This window comes from Stylophora pistillata, chromosome 1, assembly GCF_964205215.1.
Source record: "Stylophora pistillata chromosome 1, jaStyPist1.2, whole genome shotgun sequence".
Lineage (NCBI taxonomy): Eukaryota > Metazoa > Cnidaria > Anthozoa > Scleractinia > Pocilloporidae > Stylophora > Stylophora pistillata.
Window position 1 is genome coordinate 26,428,400 of NC_142519.1, and position 18,997 is coordinate 26,447,396.

Here is an 18,997-nt window from a genome sequence, read left to right on the forward strand (position 1 = left end):
TGAAAGTAAAGGTTTCTCTCGTGGGAGGTTACATGTTAATTTTATCATCCTTACGTATTTCCTTGCCGTCATCGGCTAATTCCCAAGTATCTAGATGGAAGTTTGTATAGACTCAGTACAGTCTGCGTTAAATGCCGAAAAAGGAGGTAAGAAATATTCCGGGCTTTATATTAGTGTTTTTTTCTTTTTTTTTTTTTAATTGAAATAACGCGATACAATCCACAACTTTAGTTTCCAAATAGCATGGATCCAGTTGTGTCTGGACAAGTTATTAAAGTAAATTAGTCTCCTTTTTGATGCACATTGTTTCCACCATAAATTATCTCGCGAGAAGTAAGAGGTTATTATTTTCAAGGGTTAGTCTGGTTTAATTCACAAACCTGTTAAAGTAGAACACCGCGTTTTGGCGGCAACATATGGTCTGTTGCCGCCAGAGCGCATCACACCAGGAAGTAACGATGTTCAACTGGCCTGCTGCGTTACTGTATGGCAGGGGGTTAAATTTGCCTGTGTCAAACTTACGCACATATTTAGAAAACCATGCATGTGTTAACTATATATGCATGCATGCATGTGTTAACTATATATGCATGCATGCATGTGTTAACTATATATGCATGCATGCATGTGTTAACTATGCATGCATGCATATGTTGACCAACAAAAGGGAAATATTGGTTACTTCAGGAATAGTATCATACGAGTCGCCACCCTGTGATTGCCCTTCTGGTAACTTCCCTCCCCCATCTCCCTTTCTGTTAATAAACTCACCAAATACCTCTTGGAAATTGTAATTAAGCAAAGGGAAATTAAATTTAACCAAATGGAGGTCTGCTTTCGGGCTTAGCAAAATCTGTGACATTTTATTCATTCATCCAAGCATATTGACATTTGTGACAGAAGGGTATTTGGATTGTGTGTACAGTAGGTAGTCTAGGGTTGATAGATTGGTCAATCTCTGGATTTATGGTTGACATGTAAATAGAACGTTGGTAGATTTATAGTGACAATTGGACTGAGTGGAGTCCAATTGGGTCTATAATCATGCAGAGGGATTAACAAAATTGGACGACCGGGAAGCAGGAGTCCAATTTGTTTGAGTATGATTACAGAAAGAATTGGACAACCCAAAATTCCTGTTACTAATTTGTCAAAACTATGACAAAGTTTGAGAAAGAACGCAGACAGTGGTCATACATTTTCATGAATAAAAACATCATAAACATTTCATGAATAAAAACATCATAACCACCCTCTGAAGATATGCTCACTGCAAGTAAAGAACAATTTAACTGCTACCAAAGGCTAAAGTAACACCAAACGTTATAAGAACACATTTGCAAATAGATAAACTTTTAAATACAACATTTAATGATATTTTATGTCAGATATATGTGACTAGACAGATAGATGTTTATTTGCTAAAAGAGTTGCAGTCAAAAACTGAAATACAATATAGCTTACAATTAAAATTTCTCAGAAAAATATATGAATTTGTAAAATATGAATATCGATGATCCTAGACAATCAGCGTATGTCTGCCTTTTAAGAATTATAAAAAACTTGAATTAAAATTAATAAAAGTGGATTGACAATGCTTCATTTTACATTTAAGTAGTACAAACTTTGAACTTCTCCTAAGATTATAGTTGAAGGCTTTCACTTCTGAGAGAAGAGGGTGGAGTCTATGATTCTTATCGGTGGTGATCTGTTCGAAGAACTTTGACGTAATGACCTGATGCCTTTCAGAGGGTGGTTGGAGGCCAGCTTCATTAAGTGCTCCTGCATAACTGCGCTCTGGATAGATAATGTGCATTGCACATTTCTGGAGACATTCAAGGTCATTGCTAAGATAATTAGGCAGGCTTTGTGATAGACTTGATAGGCGTACTCGGTTATAGGTCTTATACATGTTGTATAAGATTGGGTCAGCTCTTTACCTGCTACTTTGGATCGTTTGAGTTGTCTCAGAAAATAGAGCTTGGATGCTGTTTTCTTTACAATTTCGGAGATATGGATGTTCCATTTGAGATCACTACTTAGGTTAAGTCCTAAGAGTTTGCCATGGTTGACTATCTCAAGTTGCATGTTATTTACATTGATTGGATTCCTTGTCTGATTTAGAAAAGTCTATCCTGAGTTCTTTACATTTGGTTTCATTTAGTTGGAAGTTACGGTATCTGCCTTGGTTTTATTGCAAAGTTCATTGATAGCTACTTGGATCATACTTGGTTGGTTCTTTGCCACAATCTCCAAGATTGCAATATTGTCTATCTACTTCCAGAGTTGCATGCTGGGAACGCTGATATTACCTATCATTATCAGGGAGAACCAACGGCCTACAACAACAACAACAACAACAACAAACCTTTATTTCATCTTGAATTTAAAATAGCAAGCCTAGTTTGGTCCCTTGTGGGACCCCGGCAGGGATAGATCGCCATTCAGAATAGCAGTCTTGTCCTAGCTTGAGTCTCAGTCTGTTTCCAATCTTGAAGGAAGTCAGTTATCCAACATATGATCGATTCTGGCAAATCAAGCATACGCAGCTTACTCACCAGAATTGAATGATCGATTAGATCAAATGCTTTTCTAGAATTGAAAAAAAAAAAAACAATTCTAGTTGCTGCGCCGTTGTGGTCAGTATCATTGGCCCAATGATGGATAATGTCAATGAGGGCGTCTACAGTTGACGAATTCAGAATGGTGCTGAACTGTTGGTTGTCGATTTTTACTAAAACCACTGGTTTTACAAACCTCTCCACTACGAAATCTTCTGCCAGCTTAGACAGGAGTGGGGTCACTGGGATGGGTCGCAGATGCTTGTTTATATCAAAATTGACTTTTGCTTTGGAACAGGAATGACATCAGCCTCCTTCCACGCCTGGGGGAGACGGCAATCACGATAGGAAGTGTTCAGAATATCACAAATCAGGTCAGCAAGCAAATCTGCATTTTCCCTTAGTAACCATCCAGGCATCCCATCAGTCCCTTGGGCCTTAGTGAGGTTGATTGCAGAAGAGAGCTTTAAAAACCTCCACTGAGGTAACAAATAGACTTAACTCAAAGTGCAGGACCAGTGAGGCTGGTTGTTTGGCTAAGGGTTGAAAGTCCTTCGTTGGTGTTAAAAAGCCATCATTGATGCGGTTGGCTAGTGAGATGTCAATTGATTCACCTATGTCGCCAGTGTTTAAATGCTTAAGAGATTTAATGATACTATCCTTGGTGCCAGATGCTTTTGACTTGCTGCTAAGTTTCTTTACTTTGGTCCACTTACTGAGCTAGTGAACTCTCTTTCAAGTGTTCAACCTTGCTGTTATAGTATTTTGATCGGCATGTCTTACGCTCATGGTTTGCAAGGTTCCTTAATCAGCAAAACTTGTCCTTATTTCTCAGACTAAAAGCTGTCTGGTGCTTATTAATTGGAGATTTAAGCCTCTGGTTAATCCATGGTGGTTCGGTGACATGAATAGTTTTTGTCCTTATAGGCGCTACGAAGTCAAGACCAGTTTGAACAATGGACTGTGTTATATCTGGGTATCCATAGATATTGCAGGCTTGGCTGCTAAACCTAAGGATGTTTTAGATACGTTGGATCTGTCTACTTTCGGTGTAAACTCTTCTTGTATATTTGAGTCTGTTCCGTTACAGGTAAAGACTTTGTGACACTACAGACTGCAATAAGGAAGGTTTATCTTCACATGAATCGACTGCATTGACAAGTGATGTGATATCAACTTGTTCAAGATAGGAACAGATAGCCTGGCGATTACTTGTGCGTAAATCTCTTGATTTGATAATGATCTCGTTTTCAGATGGTGCTGGATGGTCTTTGGGTTGTGCTTCAGATGAGCAGTGGTCTGAGAGACCAAAGGCCAGTCACTCAATCGGTGGGGTGTAGCGATCCTTAAGGTTTGTTAGAATCCGGTCAAGTGTATTCCATCCTCAAGTAGGGAAGTAAACTATTTGCTTGAGATCAAAGTTTGATTTTAACTTCACTGTATCCAGCTTGTTGATGTTGCCAAGTAGAATAATCCCACAGTTGGAATGGCACGATTCAATAAAGGACAAGCATTCCATCAGATAATCCAGCATTTTCGAATTCGAAGCTAACGGTGGATGATTTGATAATGATCTCGTTTTCAGATGGTGCTGGATGGTCTTTGGGTTGTACTTCAGATGAGCAGTGGTCTGAGAGACCAAAGGCCGGTCACTCAATCGGTGGGGTGTAGCGATCCTTAAGGTTTGTTAGAATGCGGTCAAGTGTATTCCATCCTCAAGTAGGGAAGTTAACTATTTGCTTGAGATCAAAGTTTGATTTTAACTTCACTGTATCCAGCTTGTTGATGTTGCCAAGTAGAATAATCCCACAGTTGGAATGGCGCGATTCAATAAAGGACAAGCATTCCATCAGATAATCCAGCATTTTCGAATTCGAAGCTAACGGTGGATGATAAATAACATCGACAATAACGTTATTCACGCCTCTTGGGAGTCGATGAGGTCGGACATCCAGCCAGAAAACTTTGAGAGATTCATCTGCTAGATCTACAACAATCGAGAAGGGAATCAGTATCTCTGATGTACATGCAAACTCCGCCATGGATTATTTCCTTCCAGTCATGATGAACGAGATGGTATCCGTCTATTTCCACAACAGAATCTTGTATGTGTGATTTTAGCCATGACTCAGTTATGCAAATAAGATTGAAATTTGCATGTTGAACCACATGGCAAATCTCGTCAATTTTTGGAGCCAGAGACATAACATTTGAGAGGAAGAAGGCTGGTACAAAAGTTTGTTTTTATTTTTGTTTTTAACGACTTTACCTGGTGTGACTAGACCTGGAAGGGTTAGTGCGAACGGAATACAAGGTCCGTGCGAGGCACCACCCCTCCCCCCAATTCACCCTGGATAGACACTGCACAAAGATAGACCACAACACTGGGCACTACGTGCCCTACTCTTTTCAAGGTGTGTGTGGGTTCTTTAACGTCCCACAAGTTTAAATCACATATAAGGGCTTGTGAGACGGAAAGTGGTCGCTGTGACCGCTTTCCATAAAGTAAATTTATCTCAACAATCTGTATTAGTTATTATTATTATTATTATTATTATTATGCGTAATAATAGTTTTCACATTTTTAGTCTTTATTGTATTGAACTTTTAATCTTTTTATCCTGTAACATTAGACATGTATTTTTATCTGATGAGCAATGAAGACATTTTATTTATTTATTTAGTTAGTTAGGCATGACAACAGTGCATGCGCATGTCCACTTACACAGGCACAACATGTTAATTGTCCCTTAAACTGTCCTATTAAACTGTCCAATTACAAGCATGATGCATACACTGGCCTATTGGTGCTCAAACTGGGGTGCTGATGACCAATCAAGCAATAGTTTTGATTAGTTGGTTAATAGTTGCACGGCAGTCAGCTTATTGTTGACTGTCTCTTCATAGATTGGGGGCTGATTGACTTTTCAGTAAAGATTTTGGTTTACTTTTGAGACAGTAAGACATCCATCCTCTATCAGAAGAGGATTGTCTGACTACTGGCTGAGTATTGGCAACCATTGTCCAACTCTGTGCTGACTAGCAACCAACTATCAACTCTTGCAACTAAAGGGTATAACTACACACATGATCTGGGTAGTCAAAAATTATACATAAAGGTGCATACCTCTGAAAAATTAGTGATGCAGAAGTCAGTGAAAAAAATGCTGATATTGCTTTCATTACGGATTGTTGAGAGAAATTTCAAATTTACCCTCTATTTACAGGGCATAGAGTAGAGCTTCTGAGAAAATAATTATGTGCAATGATTTAAAATTTACAAGAATTGCTTAATGTACTGAATTCTACCCTATATGAGAGGGGAGTTTGAGTTTTTATTTCTCTAAGTAGTTTATTTCCACTGTTCTTTACACCTCCCCTCAAACTCCCCCCGCATATTAAGTAGAATTCAAGACATTAAGTAATCCTAGTAAATTTTGAAACATTGCATATATTTTCTCAGCTCTACTCTATTCCCTTTAATAATAATCATAGCATATATGGGAGAAATTTCAAATTAACCCTCAGATCCTCTGAGCTAGGTTGTTGTTGTTGTGTTTCTTTTTTTTGTATCAAAGGATGAATTTCTGGATTTGAAGTTTCATTTCCTTCTTATTCTTCTATAGTCTTAGCTTTGTCCCTCTTTTGTATGTAGGTGCCTTTCGTGTTGAACTGTGCTCCAATCTGATGGAAGGTGGAACCACACCATCTCTAGGTAGGTGAATTTTACTGTGTACAATAGTATTTGTAAATATTTTTACTTTTAACACTTGATATCCACTTTTGATCCATTTTATAATCAAGTTGTCTTGTTAGGATCTAGATCCATTTACCCTTTCACTCTCGGATTCCAATTATTATTATTATAATAGTAATTAACTTTACTGACTGTCATAGAATTCCTATGTTATTGGTTCAGAGTCTGGTATTAACTAATGATCCTCCAAATTGACATTTTTCATTCATATTACTTGTCTGCTTGATACTGCATTGATTTTCTTTGAAGGTAGTTTGACTAATAAAAACTCTTTTTCACTTTGTAGTTCACTATTTAGTGCTAATTTTCCAGGGGTTTCATTAAGGGCCGGGTACCGGGCAAATTGCCCGGCTGCTTGTAACATCTCAACCATAAGAAAAATATAAAAGTTACTTTCCTATGTTTTCCTAATGTGTCTTCTAAAAAAATATATTTAAACTTATATAACATTAAGTGACTAGAAAGAAACACACATGGTTCGCTGCAACTCTGAGTTTCGTGCGTTAAGCACTCATCAGGCAGATTTAAATCTGCCTGATGAGTGGGGAGGAGCGTTGCGTGACGAGACTAAAAACAACTGCAAGGGAGACTAGGCATATCTTTGCCCTTCACAAATGAGATATTAATATTGAGGTCTTCAATGCTGTAAATGAAAATAAATTAGCACATTGGATTCAGAAATCTCCGGTTCACGGTTTGTCGTGGTAAATGCCTTCAGTAAAGCCAAAACATAAAAAAATAGCAGTACTTGGAATAAATTAGTTCTTCCCTTTTTTATCAAGTACACGAAGTTTATTTTCTCTAAGATTGTTATCTTAGTTGGCTAGCTCTTTCAAGTGGTTGCCTAGCACGTGACCAATTTCTTCCCCGCCGGCTCGAGTTTCAAGACGTACCATTATGCAAATGGTACAACGGGTTCGCACTAAATTAAAGTTTGAGTTATATTCAGAAAGACATGCTGCTCCTATAGTGATTGAAAATTGTCCCGAAAGCTCCATTCTTTTCTGATTTACTTTTGAAATTTGAACCTTCTATGAGCGACGGGAACTGAAAGTCAATTTGTTGTAGAAGCTGCCAACTTTCCTTCGTCTGTGTCTGTGGTGGAATGCAAAAACTCTACTCGTGTGGTAACAGAAATCTTTCGTTCATGGCAACTGTAAAGAAAAGAACTTTTTAACCCAGTGTGTTTGTTAGCAGATCCATCTTAGTAAGATTAGAAAATAGAAGAAATCTAACACCAACACCTTTTCCTTTTTTATACTTTTATTGAAATCATATACCCTCTGAAACGAACAACTTAACAATTCTTTACACTTATATTCCACTCTATATTTGCACAGAAACTGTGTCATCTGAGATCCCAGCAAATGATAGCTGCACAGAAACAACGCCTTCCGAGAACTTGGCAAATAATGAAATACATGACATTACTAAAACAGCTTCTAGTGACCTTACCATGCAACTAAATGTTGCAAAAGCAAATCTACTAATTTGTCTGTTGACTGATGCATCAAATCATAATTTAAAAAGAGCTGGTAACTTTGGGATGTTAGTTTGTGCTTCAAAATGGTGGAAAATGCATCTCTGCAACTGTAGAATTTCAAAAATTTCAGGGGGAGCATGCCCCCCCGACCCCCCAAGAAGGCAAGGCCCTTTGGGCCTTGCAGACAGATGCACCCACCTGTGAAATCCAGATGCCCTCCTGCTCCAAATTTTAATGAAACCCCTGATTTTCGATGTCTGAGGGGTTATGATATTTGAAAATGATTATGTAAATGGTAACAGCAAATAGCAAAAATGGTCTTTGATCTCACCATCTTTTCCTCTTATCACTTTGATCAACACTTTTCCAAAAATAGCAGAAAATCACCTCTTCTTAGTAAACGCAAAATGTGTTACCTTTAGTTTTAAAAATTACTTGTGTTTCAAGTTTTTCTGTAAATGCTGTGCTGAATGTCTCCAGTGTGTCAAGGTCCAACTGCTTGTAAAAACTAAATTTTTTTTGTTTTTTTTTTGTTGCAGGAATGTTTAGAATTATCAAGCAAAGATCACCAATTCCAGTGTTTGTAATGATAAGACCAAGAGGAGGTGACTTTCTTTACACTGAAGATGAGTTTGAAGTTATGAAGGAAGACGTCAAGGTATTCAAGGAAGCTGGGGCAGATGGAGTCGTGTTTGGCATCCTTACAAGGTGTGTAAGTGTTAGAAATTTTTTTAAACCACAGTAGTGCTGTATGCTGCGAGGGAAAAAATATTATTTGTGCTATACATAGTCACCCCAAGGTATTACTTCAGTGCTTATATATATTTTTTTTTTTTTTGCATTTCTTAATGCACATTAACCCTTGATACCCTCACATTACAGCAGGAGGTGGCGTGGTGGAGTAGTTAGGGTGCTGTACTTGTCATCCGGTGTCACTGGTTCAATTCCTCCACCCTGTGACTCTCTGGATTTGTTCTCGGTTGCCCCTGGTTCAATTCCTCAGCTGTGCTCTATAAATAGCCCACTGCCAGTGGAGATTTTCAAACACTTAGTTAGTCTACCTTGTGGCTGAAAAGCCCCTATGGGGGAGCTTCAATAAACATATTTTTTTGTTTATTTATTTACTTCAGTATTGATATTCTCCACACTGTTTTCTTTACATTTCCTATGGTACTGACAACTTAGTGACAAAGAAAATTTGATCAACAATCAGGAGCTTCTGAAATTGATGATCATTTCCTTTGTACCCCTCACTTTTATATTTGATTCAAGAGTGATATTTTAGGGAGAAATTTAGAAACCAATCTTAAGGGTTGAAGGTTTATGTTGGGGCTTCACAACTAGTTGTACTACTCACAAAAGGAACTTTTATAGACTCTCTATCTAAATTGTATATAAATGAGCGTCTTTAACCAATAAGGTCATGTGCTGACTTTTGCTCTATAACATTATTGGTTAAGATATTCAGAGACCAAAGCTAATACACAGTGCTGCTAGGATTCAGTGATAGCGCATGAAATTACAGTTCTCCCAAGATTGTAAATTTCGTTCGCTTCTAATCATTGTTTTACAGATTTTTACCATGATTTACAAAAAGTCAAGATGTTCATTAGTACTTAGCTCTTGATTTAGGTACTTTGTTTTTTTTTGTAGTAAGTTTTCTAATGCAGGGCCACCATGCAGATATTCTGGTATTAAACTAATTATTTTTTTTACTGGTATTATTATTGTCATTGTCATCATTATTATTTTAATTAGTGCTGTTGTTGTCCTTTAGCGAAGGTGCAGTGGACACTGTGAGATGTGAAGAACTTAGAGGTTAGACCAATTTTTTTAATTAATAATTATATATTTCTTCAATACAATGTGGCAACATGTTAGTTCAAGTGGCCTTGTCCCTTACATTTTGTTGTAAACATAATTCAGAGAACCCTTTCATCAATCAGTGTTTTTGATGGCATATCTTAAGTGAAAGTAGGGAGAATTAAAAGTTTGCACAATTGAACTTTTCCCTAGGTAAAGGTGACTGATCATTTTAGAAAGGAAGCTGTTGAAACAGGGGAGTGGTGATTTAGATTAGTGAAAATGAAAATTATGGAGTATGTAACTTTAGCTACCATGCATAAAGAGCTAGCATCCACTGAGAAATGGCCATTTCTGGAGGTTTCACTGCAGATATAAATTAAAACCTCTTCTCTTGATTAAGCATTGAAATTCCCTCACGTTCTTACTCTTAAGGTATGAACATTATTTTATGTTTTGTCCATCTGATTTTTTTTTGGTAATTTTTTTTTCTCTCTTCTTTGATTTAGATTTAGCAAGTCCACTTCCAGCTACTTTCCATAGAGGTAGTTCTCTCTTATTTTTTATTTTTATACTTACTGTTGAACATTCCAGAATTCTGTCTTGGTTAAGTATCAAATTTTTCATTACATGTAGACAAGTTCCACACAGTTGACTGGGTGCAAAAGTTTACAAACCCAGCTTAAAAACTTCAATTTTATTTAGCAATAGTCAGTGTCAGTGTAAGAAAAAAGTAAAGTAAACATGATTAACACCAGCGTTGTTTTAAGCTTTCCAATATACATTTTAGAAGTATAATTATTTGATAAATGTTACTTTGTTATTGAACCATTCTGGTGGCTCCAGTTGACTGAAGTTATAATTTTTTGCTTTTTTCAGCTTTTGACATGCTCAAAGATCCTTACACTTCTTTAGAGGTTATTATTAAGTTAGGCTTTGAGCGTATTTTAACCAGTGGACAAGATTCTTCAGCACTGGAAGGATTACCAACAATAACACATCTAATTGAAAAGGTATTTAGTATTCTTCGAAAATTCAGTCAAGATTGCTAGTAGATAAATTCAAAGGGAAGAAAATTAAACTTCAAAGATGTAGCATCAGGTGAGATTGTCATTTATTCAAAGGCTTTTCTTTGTGTGAGTAGGCATCAAATGAGAATTCATGTTCCAGATAACATGAATAATTTGAGTCTTTGTCTTTTTTAGGCAAAAGACAGAATCACTATTGTTCCAGGTAGGTTTTTCTATTCACAATGAGTCAGTCTCCTCTATTAGTTTTTTGTGATTGAATTTTGAGGCACATGTTTTCACAAGTACTTCTCTTGGATTGATTATTATGATGACACATGGTCCATGAGTTTGGCAGGTTGACCTAATAAAACTTTAGCTTCTTTATTCATTCTATTCCATTTTAATTTATTTTGTGTGTAATACCTGAAAACCAGCTTGTGAGTGTTTCTCACTAATAGCTAAGTGTATTTATAATAATTGAACTGAGTGGAGTGCAATTTGGGCTGAAATCATAGGCGTGATTTCAAAATAGAACGAGCACACATTGCGAGTTCGATTTGAAATCCCAATTATGATTTCAGACCAAAATTGCACAACACGAGGTTCAATTACCACTTTATTACATCTATTTTGAAATCACCCAAGTACAGGACTTGGTCAATTCAAGTATTTTATTTATGCAGTACTGAGCCAGTTTTTAAATAAAAAGCGGAACCAGAAATGCTTTTACATCTTATTTTGTATGCAAAACAGAAAGACTTTGACGTCATGTGTCAAAAACTCAGTCAAGTGTAAAATGATGCGATTTAGAGCAAAAAATGGTGTGATTCATGAATAAATCTCACCAATTAGAGCCAATCAGATTACAGGGACCACCAGTGATTTCAAAATGGATGTAATAAACACAGTAAACCAATATGACTGTGTTTGTATATGGATAAAATTTATTTGTAAATGAATTATGACTTAGTCATTATCATCATGATTACTATGATTATTATTATAATAATAATTATTATTGTAACTGTTATTACTATCACTACATTCTTGATGATTTTGCTTAAGAACCTAACATACATTGATTTCTGACAAAATGGGGTGCAATGTAGTCAGTTCCTTGAGAGGTTTCCCCCCTAGCATAGTGATAAATATATACAGTTAACTAAGAGTTTCTTCAAACTTTTTCGAGAGCATTTGAAGGATCACATGTTATTTTTGTAGGTGGTGGAATAACTGAACGTAATTTGGAACGTATACTACAGGAATCTGGTGCTAGGGAATTTCATTGTTCAGCTCGCCAATCTATATCATCTTTTATGGATTATAGGAACACTAATTGTCCTATGGGTGGGGCCCTGAATCCGCCTGAATTTATTACAAAGGTGGCCAGCTATGAGAAAGTTAAAAATCTTGTTTTTGTAGCAAGATCAGTCATTTCTTGATTTATAGTAGTTCACACTCTGGTGAGAAAATTGTAAATTATTGAGATATGATAGACAGATAGATAGTTTATTTTTAGAATTATATCAAAACTATTGTACTAAAATTTACGCATACATCATCATTATACACACCTTCAAGAAATGTGAATAATAGCTTTGGATGAACCTTCTTGTCCCATCATGATTGTGTTAGTTCCTTTGTGTGGTGGCTTAACTGTTTCATTGTTAAAATTATATCTATAAACTGTATGCACAAACTCTTGCAAACTCCTCTCATAAATAAGATTCAGACCTTTTCATACTTGTAAAAAAATTTCACACTGTGCCATCTAACAAACTTTGTATTTTATAAAAACAATTCTGTTTGGGTGAGACAGTGGAAACTATGCTGTTTTAGTTTGTAAATTCCTTTCTAATTTATTTATTGAAAAACTACTGTTTCTTTGTACCCTGTTCTAAAGTTACAATAATTATTTATACAATATAGTTTAAAACTTAGGAATGTGAAATGTGACACAACAAAATATTACATAGCCTAAAGTTAATTTTATATATCGCTGCCAAGAAACACTATTTAGCTGCTATGCTCTGATTAATGACACTCTCTCTTATGTACAAGCCTTACATTTGAATATGAATTGGTCTTATATCAAAGTAACACCTCTTCGAAGATAAGTTTGTCTTCTTGTCACTTGTTTAATGGATAATATATTGATTTCAGGAGACATGTGATTCTCCTCTGGGAAGTAAAGGGTTCAAGAGTTCTATCCAAAATTTCTGTGCCAAATATCAAATATCAAACTTTTGCCTTTTAATGCTCCTTCAGACATTACAATGTATCATATGATCAAATATCACATGCTACACACGTAACAACACACGCATTGAAACAAGTTTTTGATCCCATAATGTACAAATTATTCAATACGAGTCAGAGGTATTGTTACAATAGCATGCCTTTGATTGTGGACTATGCGATTAAATGGAACATAGTTCAAATTATGGACTGTGAAGTCGTGATACGAACACTGTCCACGCAAAAGCATCGATGATATTTTTTATAAACGTCAAAGGAAGACATTTTGAGGAGCCTTCAGTGAAGGGCTTTCATGGTAATTATCATTAATCAGTTCACATGTGGGGTCTTCCCACCCTGTTGAAATTAATTTTAAGTGTATTGTCATTTACCTTTGCCCTTATTTATTGCGATCCAAGCGGTGTTTCACTGGGGAGATAAGAAATGTTGTTCCAATACTCGAGTACTATTACCTTGTTAGGGGATGAATTGAAGCTTTATTCAACGCGTTTTACAAGAACAAGCGTCAAACCTGTCTCAGAGAAGTTTTCCTATAAATTATGGGGGCAGTTGTTTGTTCATGTTTTTATAGTCACAGTACCTGTCTCCATTACATTCTGCATGAGCCATATAAACAGTGCAGCTCGAAAATAAGGGGACCAAAATATGTGCTTAAAACGCGCCTAGTACGTTTATAAGACCATTTCATAGGTCTTGGTCTCACGATACTTAATATTGTTTTTTATACTTAGCATTTTGTTTTCAATGCGGGTCGAGGGGAAGGGGGGCGAAATGGGCGTTGCCATTTACTTACTTTGTTACTTGAAATTATTGTATTTGATAACCCTTATAAAGTAAGAACACCGCATACACATTCTAACTATTCTCCACTCGTCAAACTATTGTCGTCGTAGGTATATTCAGTTGTTGTAGTAGAGTAAGAATAAGATGTACCTAGGCAGTGAGAATGAGGTCAAACATAAGATGGAATGAATTAACCAAGACTCGTTCTTATTAATGAAGGTCTTAGTCTTTTTTTTCTTTTTCTCTTTTTTTTTTCTTTTCTTTTTACGGTGGAGGTGTGTGCTGTGAAGCGCTTACTGGACATGCAATGCGAAAAAACTTGAGTTACAAACTGATCTTTAAGAAGTGCCACTAAGATATTTTTCTTGGATTTCTCTTATGATTTCTGTTTCGTAAAGAACTGCAACACTATCGTATACCCAAACCTTGAGTAATTCAAATAATTAATGTTTGATTCTAATTACTTCCAAATATGAGAGAGCTGAACAGACTCCGCAAATAAAATAATTTTGAAAAACTTTTTTTGAAACACGTAGTAACGGAGCGCAAATGATAGGGAGCTTCCAAAAGTCGGTTAACTCTTAAGATCTCATTAGCAACTCTCCTTACTGCTTGCCATACAATTGTTATGATGTTAGTTGGGAGAATTTGGTATCGAATCAACTAATAACGTGTTTAGTTAGTTAGTTAAGCCCCTGGCTCCAGGTTGGAGCATGGGCCATCGACAAACTGCCGCCACTGACGCCTCTTTTCTGCCAGCTGTTGCAGCTCCTTCCAGCTCTTCCCGAGGACCTTCATCTCTTTTTCCGTATTCCTCCTCCAGGTATTCTTGGGGCGTCCCCTCTTTCGTTTTCCCTGTGGATTCCAACGCAGGGCTTGCCTCGCAATGCTGTTTGAAGGTCTTCTCAGCGTTTGGCCTACCCACATCCATTTTCTCCTCCTCACTTGCTTGACCATCGGTATTTGACCTGTCCACTCCCAGAGCTCCTCGTTTGTGATCTTGTCTGTCCAATGTATCTTCAGGATTCGACGCAAACAATGATTGACATATTGTAACTTTCTTGCCGTTTTGACTGTCATCCTCCATGTCTCTGCCCCGTATAAAAGCGCAGCTTTTACATTAGAGTTGAAGATTTTCAGCTTAGTTGATGTAGATATGCTTCCAGAGCTCCACATCTTCTTAAGGGAGTGGAAGGCTCCTCTTGCTTTATTAATCCTGTTTGCAAAGTCTGCGTCAGTTCCCCCACATATGTCTATTATGCTCCCAAGGTATGTAAACGATTCCACCTCTTCGATATCGGCGTCATTTACTCTGATCTTCCTCCTTGAACCTGAGTTAATCTTCATGACTTTGGTCTTTGCGGTGTTGATAACAAGGCCAGTTTTTCTTGACCTTTCTTCCAGAACGCTGGTTTTGTTCTGCATTTGGGCTCCTGAGTGAGATAGTAAAGCAATGTCGTCGGCATAATCCAGGTCATCAAGCTGCTGGGTGAGCGTCCATTGTATTCCGTTCCTGTGGACCGCTGTCGATGACTTCATAATCCAATCAATTGCCAGGAGGAATAAGAACGGTGAAAGAAGGCAGCCCTGCCTTACTCCGGTTTTAACTTCGAAGCTCTCCGACGGCTGGCCTTCATGAATGACTTTACAGGTGGTATCTTCGTAAGAGTTTCTTATGATGTTGATAAACTTCTGCGGAATTCCATAATGAGCTAGTAATTTCCAAAGAAAGGGGCGATCTAGACTATCAAAGGCCTTTTAATAACGTGTCTGCTTGATATTGTAAGGAGAGACATTCTGCCTTGGTCACTTGGGGAAGTTTAAGGGTTAAACACTTGCTTTCTGTCGTGCATAGCATTATTACATGACTCGGGCAGTCAGAGGGCCAATAACTAAAATCAACCAATCAAAATGCTCAATTGCCGGTTAATATTATCTCAGTATTGGAACGGGCACTGTCCCGAATGATACCGCACTTGTGTCCCTTTGAACTTCAGTCGTATAATAAATCTCTTATTAACCAAGCGCGAGGACCGTACTGGAAGAATATCGGCCCTCGGTCTTTCTTGTACGGACCGAGCGCAGCGAGGTCCGTACTGTCAAGACCTCGGGCCGATATTCTCCCAGTACGGCCCTCGCGCTTGGTTAATAAGATATATGTATCACCGGACATATTTTTCTTTGATGCCTTGAAAACTCTGCGCTGCATTTCTAATCGATTGATAGTTTTTCATGCAGAAGTTCGAGCATTGAAACGTAAAGTACTAAAAGGAAGGGAATTCGAAAGTTAGTAAGGATGTTATTGTTGACCCAGGCAATGAGAAACACCGTCATTTGTAACTCACAATTCACTGAATTTTTTTAGGCGGTAATTACTGGGTTATAGCATATCCCTTTACTCACGTGCTTAAATGTGATGCTTTGTCAAATTTTTTTTTTTTTCTTTAATTGTTCAAATCCTCTTAGGAAGTCTAGAACGGCTTACATGCCAATTTTTTTTTCGAAATTTTCAAATCCTCTTAGGAAGTCTAGAACGGCTTACATGCAGTGAGGTCACTTCAATTTGAAAAAAAAGTCCAATTGGCATTTGAACTATTTCAAATACTTTTTCGTTCAATAACTGCATAGTTACACAGATAAGCTTCAGTTTGCGTCATTAATTACTTTCTTATCTTCTTCACACGTTGTCGTTTAAAGTTTCTGATAATTTTCTTTAGAAACTAACCGGTTTTATTAACCGCTTTTTATTGCGCTTAAGGTGCTAGCCATGCTTTGTGAGAGGCTTCTGACTGGCGTTTTCCTAATTGCGTTCGCCCATTCTTTTAGGGCTATTACGTAAACCACCGGTGCGCTGAATGATGTTCCTACTCAACCAAAGAGGTTATTTTCCAAATGGTTTCTGTCAGGCATTGAACAGTTTTATCGAAGTCGGCTGCGATGCCTATTATTCGCATGTTTTCAGTTTTGAGGAACAGGTAGACTTTTCTATGTCGAAAATGGCTTGCTGATAATGAATAAAAACAAATCTAGGGTGGTGTACAGAGAGACCTCTTTGAACATTAAACTGTACATTCCTTGTGTCCCACTCTGAGTCAAAAAAAGGTTTTTCAACTATTTTCTCTTATTAAGGAGCATTTGCTACTCACGATTGTCTTGCTGTATTTTGTTTTTCTCTGAAATTTAGCTTGCTCTACATCGTGAAACCAAATCTCTAAATTTCTACTGACGTCTTTTAGTAAGCGGCTTTAGAAATGAACCACAATAAGTACAAAGGGATTACAACAATACCGATTACATGCAAATCGCTTCAATTGGCTGTGTTTATTCGCTTGATTGATTACAAAGTCTTATGAAATTTTAATGTCAAGCAGCTACGTCGCTTACGACAACATGCCGTGTTAAGTGGTAGAGAAGGCATGACCCGAAGGGCTTTTGTTTGATAAATCCAATTTCGGAGCAATCACGGTCATTTGCGCGTGATTAGTTCAACTGGACATGTTCGTGAGGATAGCGAAGTTTTAAACTGGTTCTTTCATTTTGTAAAAGCTCGCGTAGGAAGTCAGCACAAAGGTCATTTATCCAGAGAACATTAGTGAGTCGCTACAAAAAGTTAACAACAGGAAAGAGCGATCGAAAGAAACGACAGTTAAACAAGTGTATATGACCAACAAAAGGCTACTTTGTGACGGAGATGTAAGGTCCTGCATCTCTCTGCCTTCCTCAGTTAATGATAGAGAAACTACAAAGTCAACTATTGTAAGCGGCGGTTATAGTGAGGGAAGCTAAACAATGGATAGGACGCCAAAGAAAGAAAGTTCGATGTCAGCTGTGGAAAGAATATTGGATTCGTTGAGATTATCACCAAAGTGGAGTCGTCAGTCGGCAGTAAACGGGAAATCGGTCAAAGAAACCCGTATCATTGTAAACCGTGATAGTGGGTTAACAAACCAACACTTATCTTCTTATAACCGTAAACATGCAACAATATCAACGTCGAGTTCCGATTATCCTGAAACAGAAAAGAACGACTCTTTTTCGGACTCTGCCTACTCGCAAAGTTCTGAGACCTCGATCAATTCCGGCGACAGGAGATCACTTAATACAACTTCAACAGATTCGGATAACAACCGGTTATTTTATAAAGATACTTCGCCAAGGAGTCGGATCTGTTCGAGAGGCGACGCCGCTGAGGTAACAGACTTAGACGAGGGATACTTTAGGAGGGTTTTAATGTTGATGAAAGTTGTACTTTATTTACGACACAGCTTTCCTCTGAAACTGGTTCGAAGAAGAAGAAGAAGAAAGGTTTATCCAGCCGAGAATAGAAGAGATAAGCTCCAAGGTCACGAAAGTCCCAGTTTAAGTTCCAGTTCGATGGACTCGTGGGATTCGAGTGAATATAGTGCGAGGAGCGCGCGAAGTCGAAAGCGTATCTCATTCACTCCTACAACTCTTCTTTTCTCTGCAGTAACGGAAAAGGCTTATGCGGAAGCTAAAAGTATTCTAGAAGAGCAAGATCTGGACTTGAATTCTCAAACTCCAAACGGGCAAACGTTACTACATATCGCTTCAGCAAATGCGGATTTGAAATGCGCTCAGCTTCTTATACAGCACGGCTCGGACGTAAATTTGAAAGATGCGAGCGGCTGGACACCTTTACATGCGGCAGTTAGGCGGGGAAACTGGAAATGTGCGATTTTACTTATCGAGGCTGGTGCTGATTTCGGAGAATACGCACAGACAAGAATCCAAGAATACAATCAAGTTTTGCAAATGTCTTCTTCATATTATCGATCAGTAGAGATCTTTGTGTAATGAGTTTGTTTGTCTCTGAGTTGTCTTTATTTATTTACGTACCAGTCTGTGGTACTTTGATTCTGCAATTACTTTATCGTTAAGACACGATCCTAAATGGTAATAATGACGCCTTTCACTGATTTAATATAATAACAGAGTTTCCGTACAGCCGAATTTAATTATGATGACTTATGAATAAAGAACGATTTAATATCGATTTTGAGTTGGAGAATTTTTTCTTAGCAGATTCTTCATTTTGGTCAATATCGCTCTATGCAGGAGTCCATGACTTAGTTGTCGGCATGTATCGAGTTCAAATCAACTTAAATGTTCTTCATTGTCGCACACAGTGGGGTCAAAGTCAGTCACAATCGATGTGTAACAAACTATTATGAAAATTCAAAACATTCGAGTAAGGAGTTTTCTTGGACGAGAATAATGTAGAATTTTTGTTGCGCTGATTATGATGAATTTTAACGCAGGGTATATTTACCAATCTTACCTTTTGCCTATAAAGCACGTTGGTTAAAAATGAAATATCTTT

At 37.4% G+C, this 18,997-nt stretch overlaps 2 protein-coding genes across 2 annotated transcripts; both read left to right on the plus strand.

The window, feature by feature from the left end:
* Window positions 1–14,177, plus strand: LOC111320632 (copper homeostasis protein cutC homolog). Its single transcript, XM_022923279.2, has 8 exons — window positions 1–146; window positions 6,217–6,276; window positions 8,341–8,509; window positions 9,579–9,619; window positions 10,114–10,149; window positions 10,484–10,617; window positions 10,810–10,837; window positions 11,836–14,177. Exons 1-8 carry the CDS (start codon window positions 95–97, stop codon window positions 12,054–12,056), a joined length of 741 nt encoding a protein of 246 aa, XP_022779014.1. The 5' UTR covers window positions 1–94; the 3' UTR covers window positions 12,057–14,177.
* LOC111320630 (uncharacterized) lies at window positions 13,041–18,670 on the plus strand. Its single transcript, XM_022923278.2, has 2 exons — window positions 13,041–13,168; window positions 15,061–18,670. The coding sequence occupies exon 2, from the start codon at window positions 17,446–17,448 to the stop codon at window positions 18,469–18,471; it is 1,026 nt and encodes a 341-aa protein (XP_022779013.1). The 5' UTR covers window positions 13,041–13,168; window positions 15,061–17,445; the 3' UTR covers window positions 18,472–18,670.
* Window positions 18,671–18,997: the final 327 nt, after the last annotated feature.

What these genes read in the sequence shown, in the direction of transcription:
- LOC111320632 (XM_022923279.2), top strand. Translation starts at nt 95, where the DNA reads ATGGAAGTTTGTATAGACTCAGTACAGTCTGCGTTAAATGCCGAAAAA. An exon ending in GTTAAATGCCGAAAAAGGAG is followed by an intron (nt 147 to 6,216) that starts GTAAGAAATATT and finishes TTTTGTATGTAG; the next exon opens with GTGCCTTTCGTGTTGAACTG. An exon ending in GTGTTTGGCATCCTTACAAG is followed by an intron (nt 8,510 to 9,578) that starts GTGTGTAAGTGT and finishes GTTGTCCTTTAG; the next exon opens with CGAAGGTGCAGTGGACACTG.
- LOC111320630 (XM_022923278.2), top strand. Translation starts at nt 17,446, where the DNA reads ATGGATAGGACGCCAAAGAAAGAAAGTTCGATGTCAGCTGTGGAAAGA.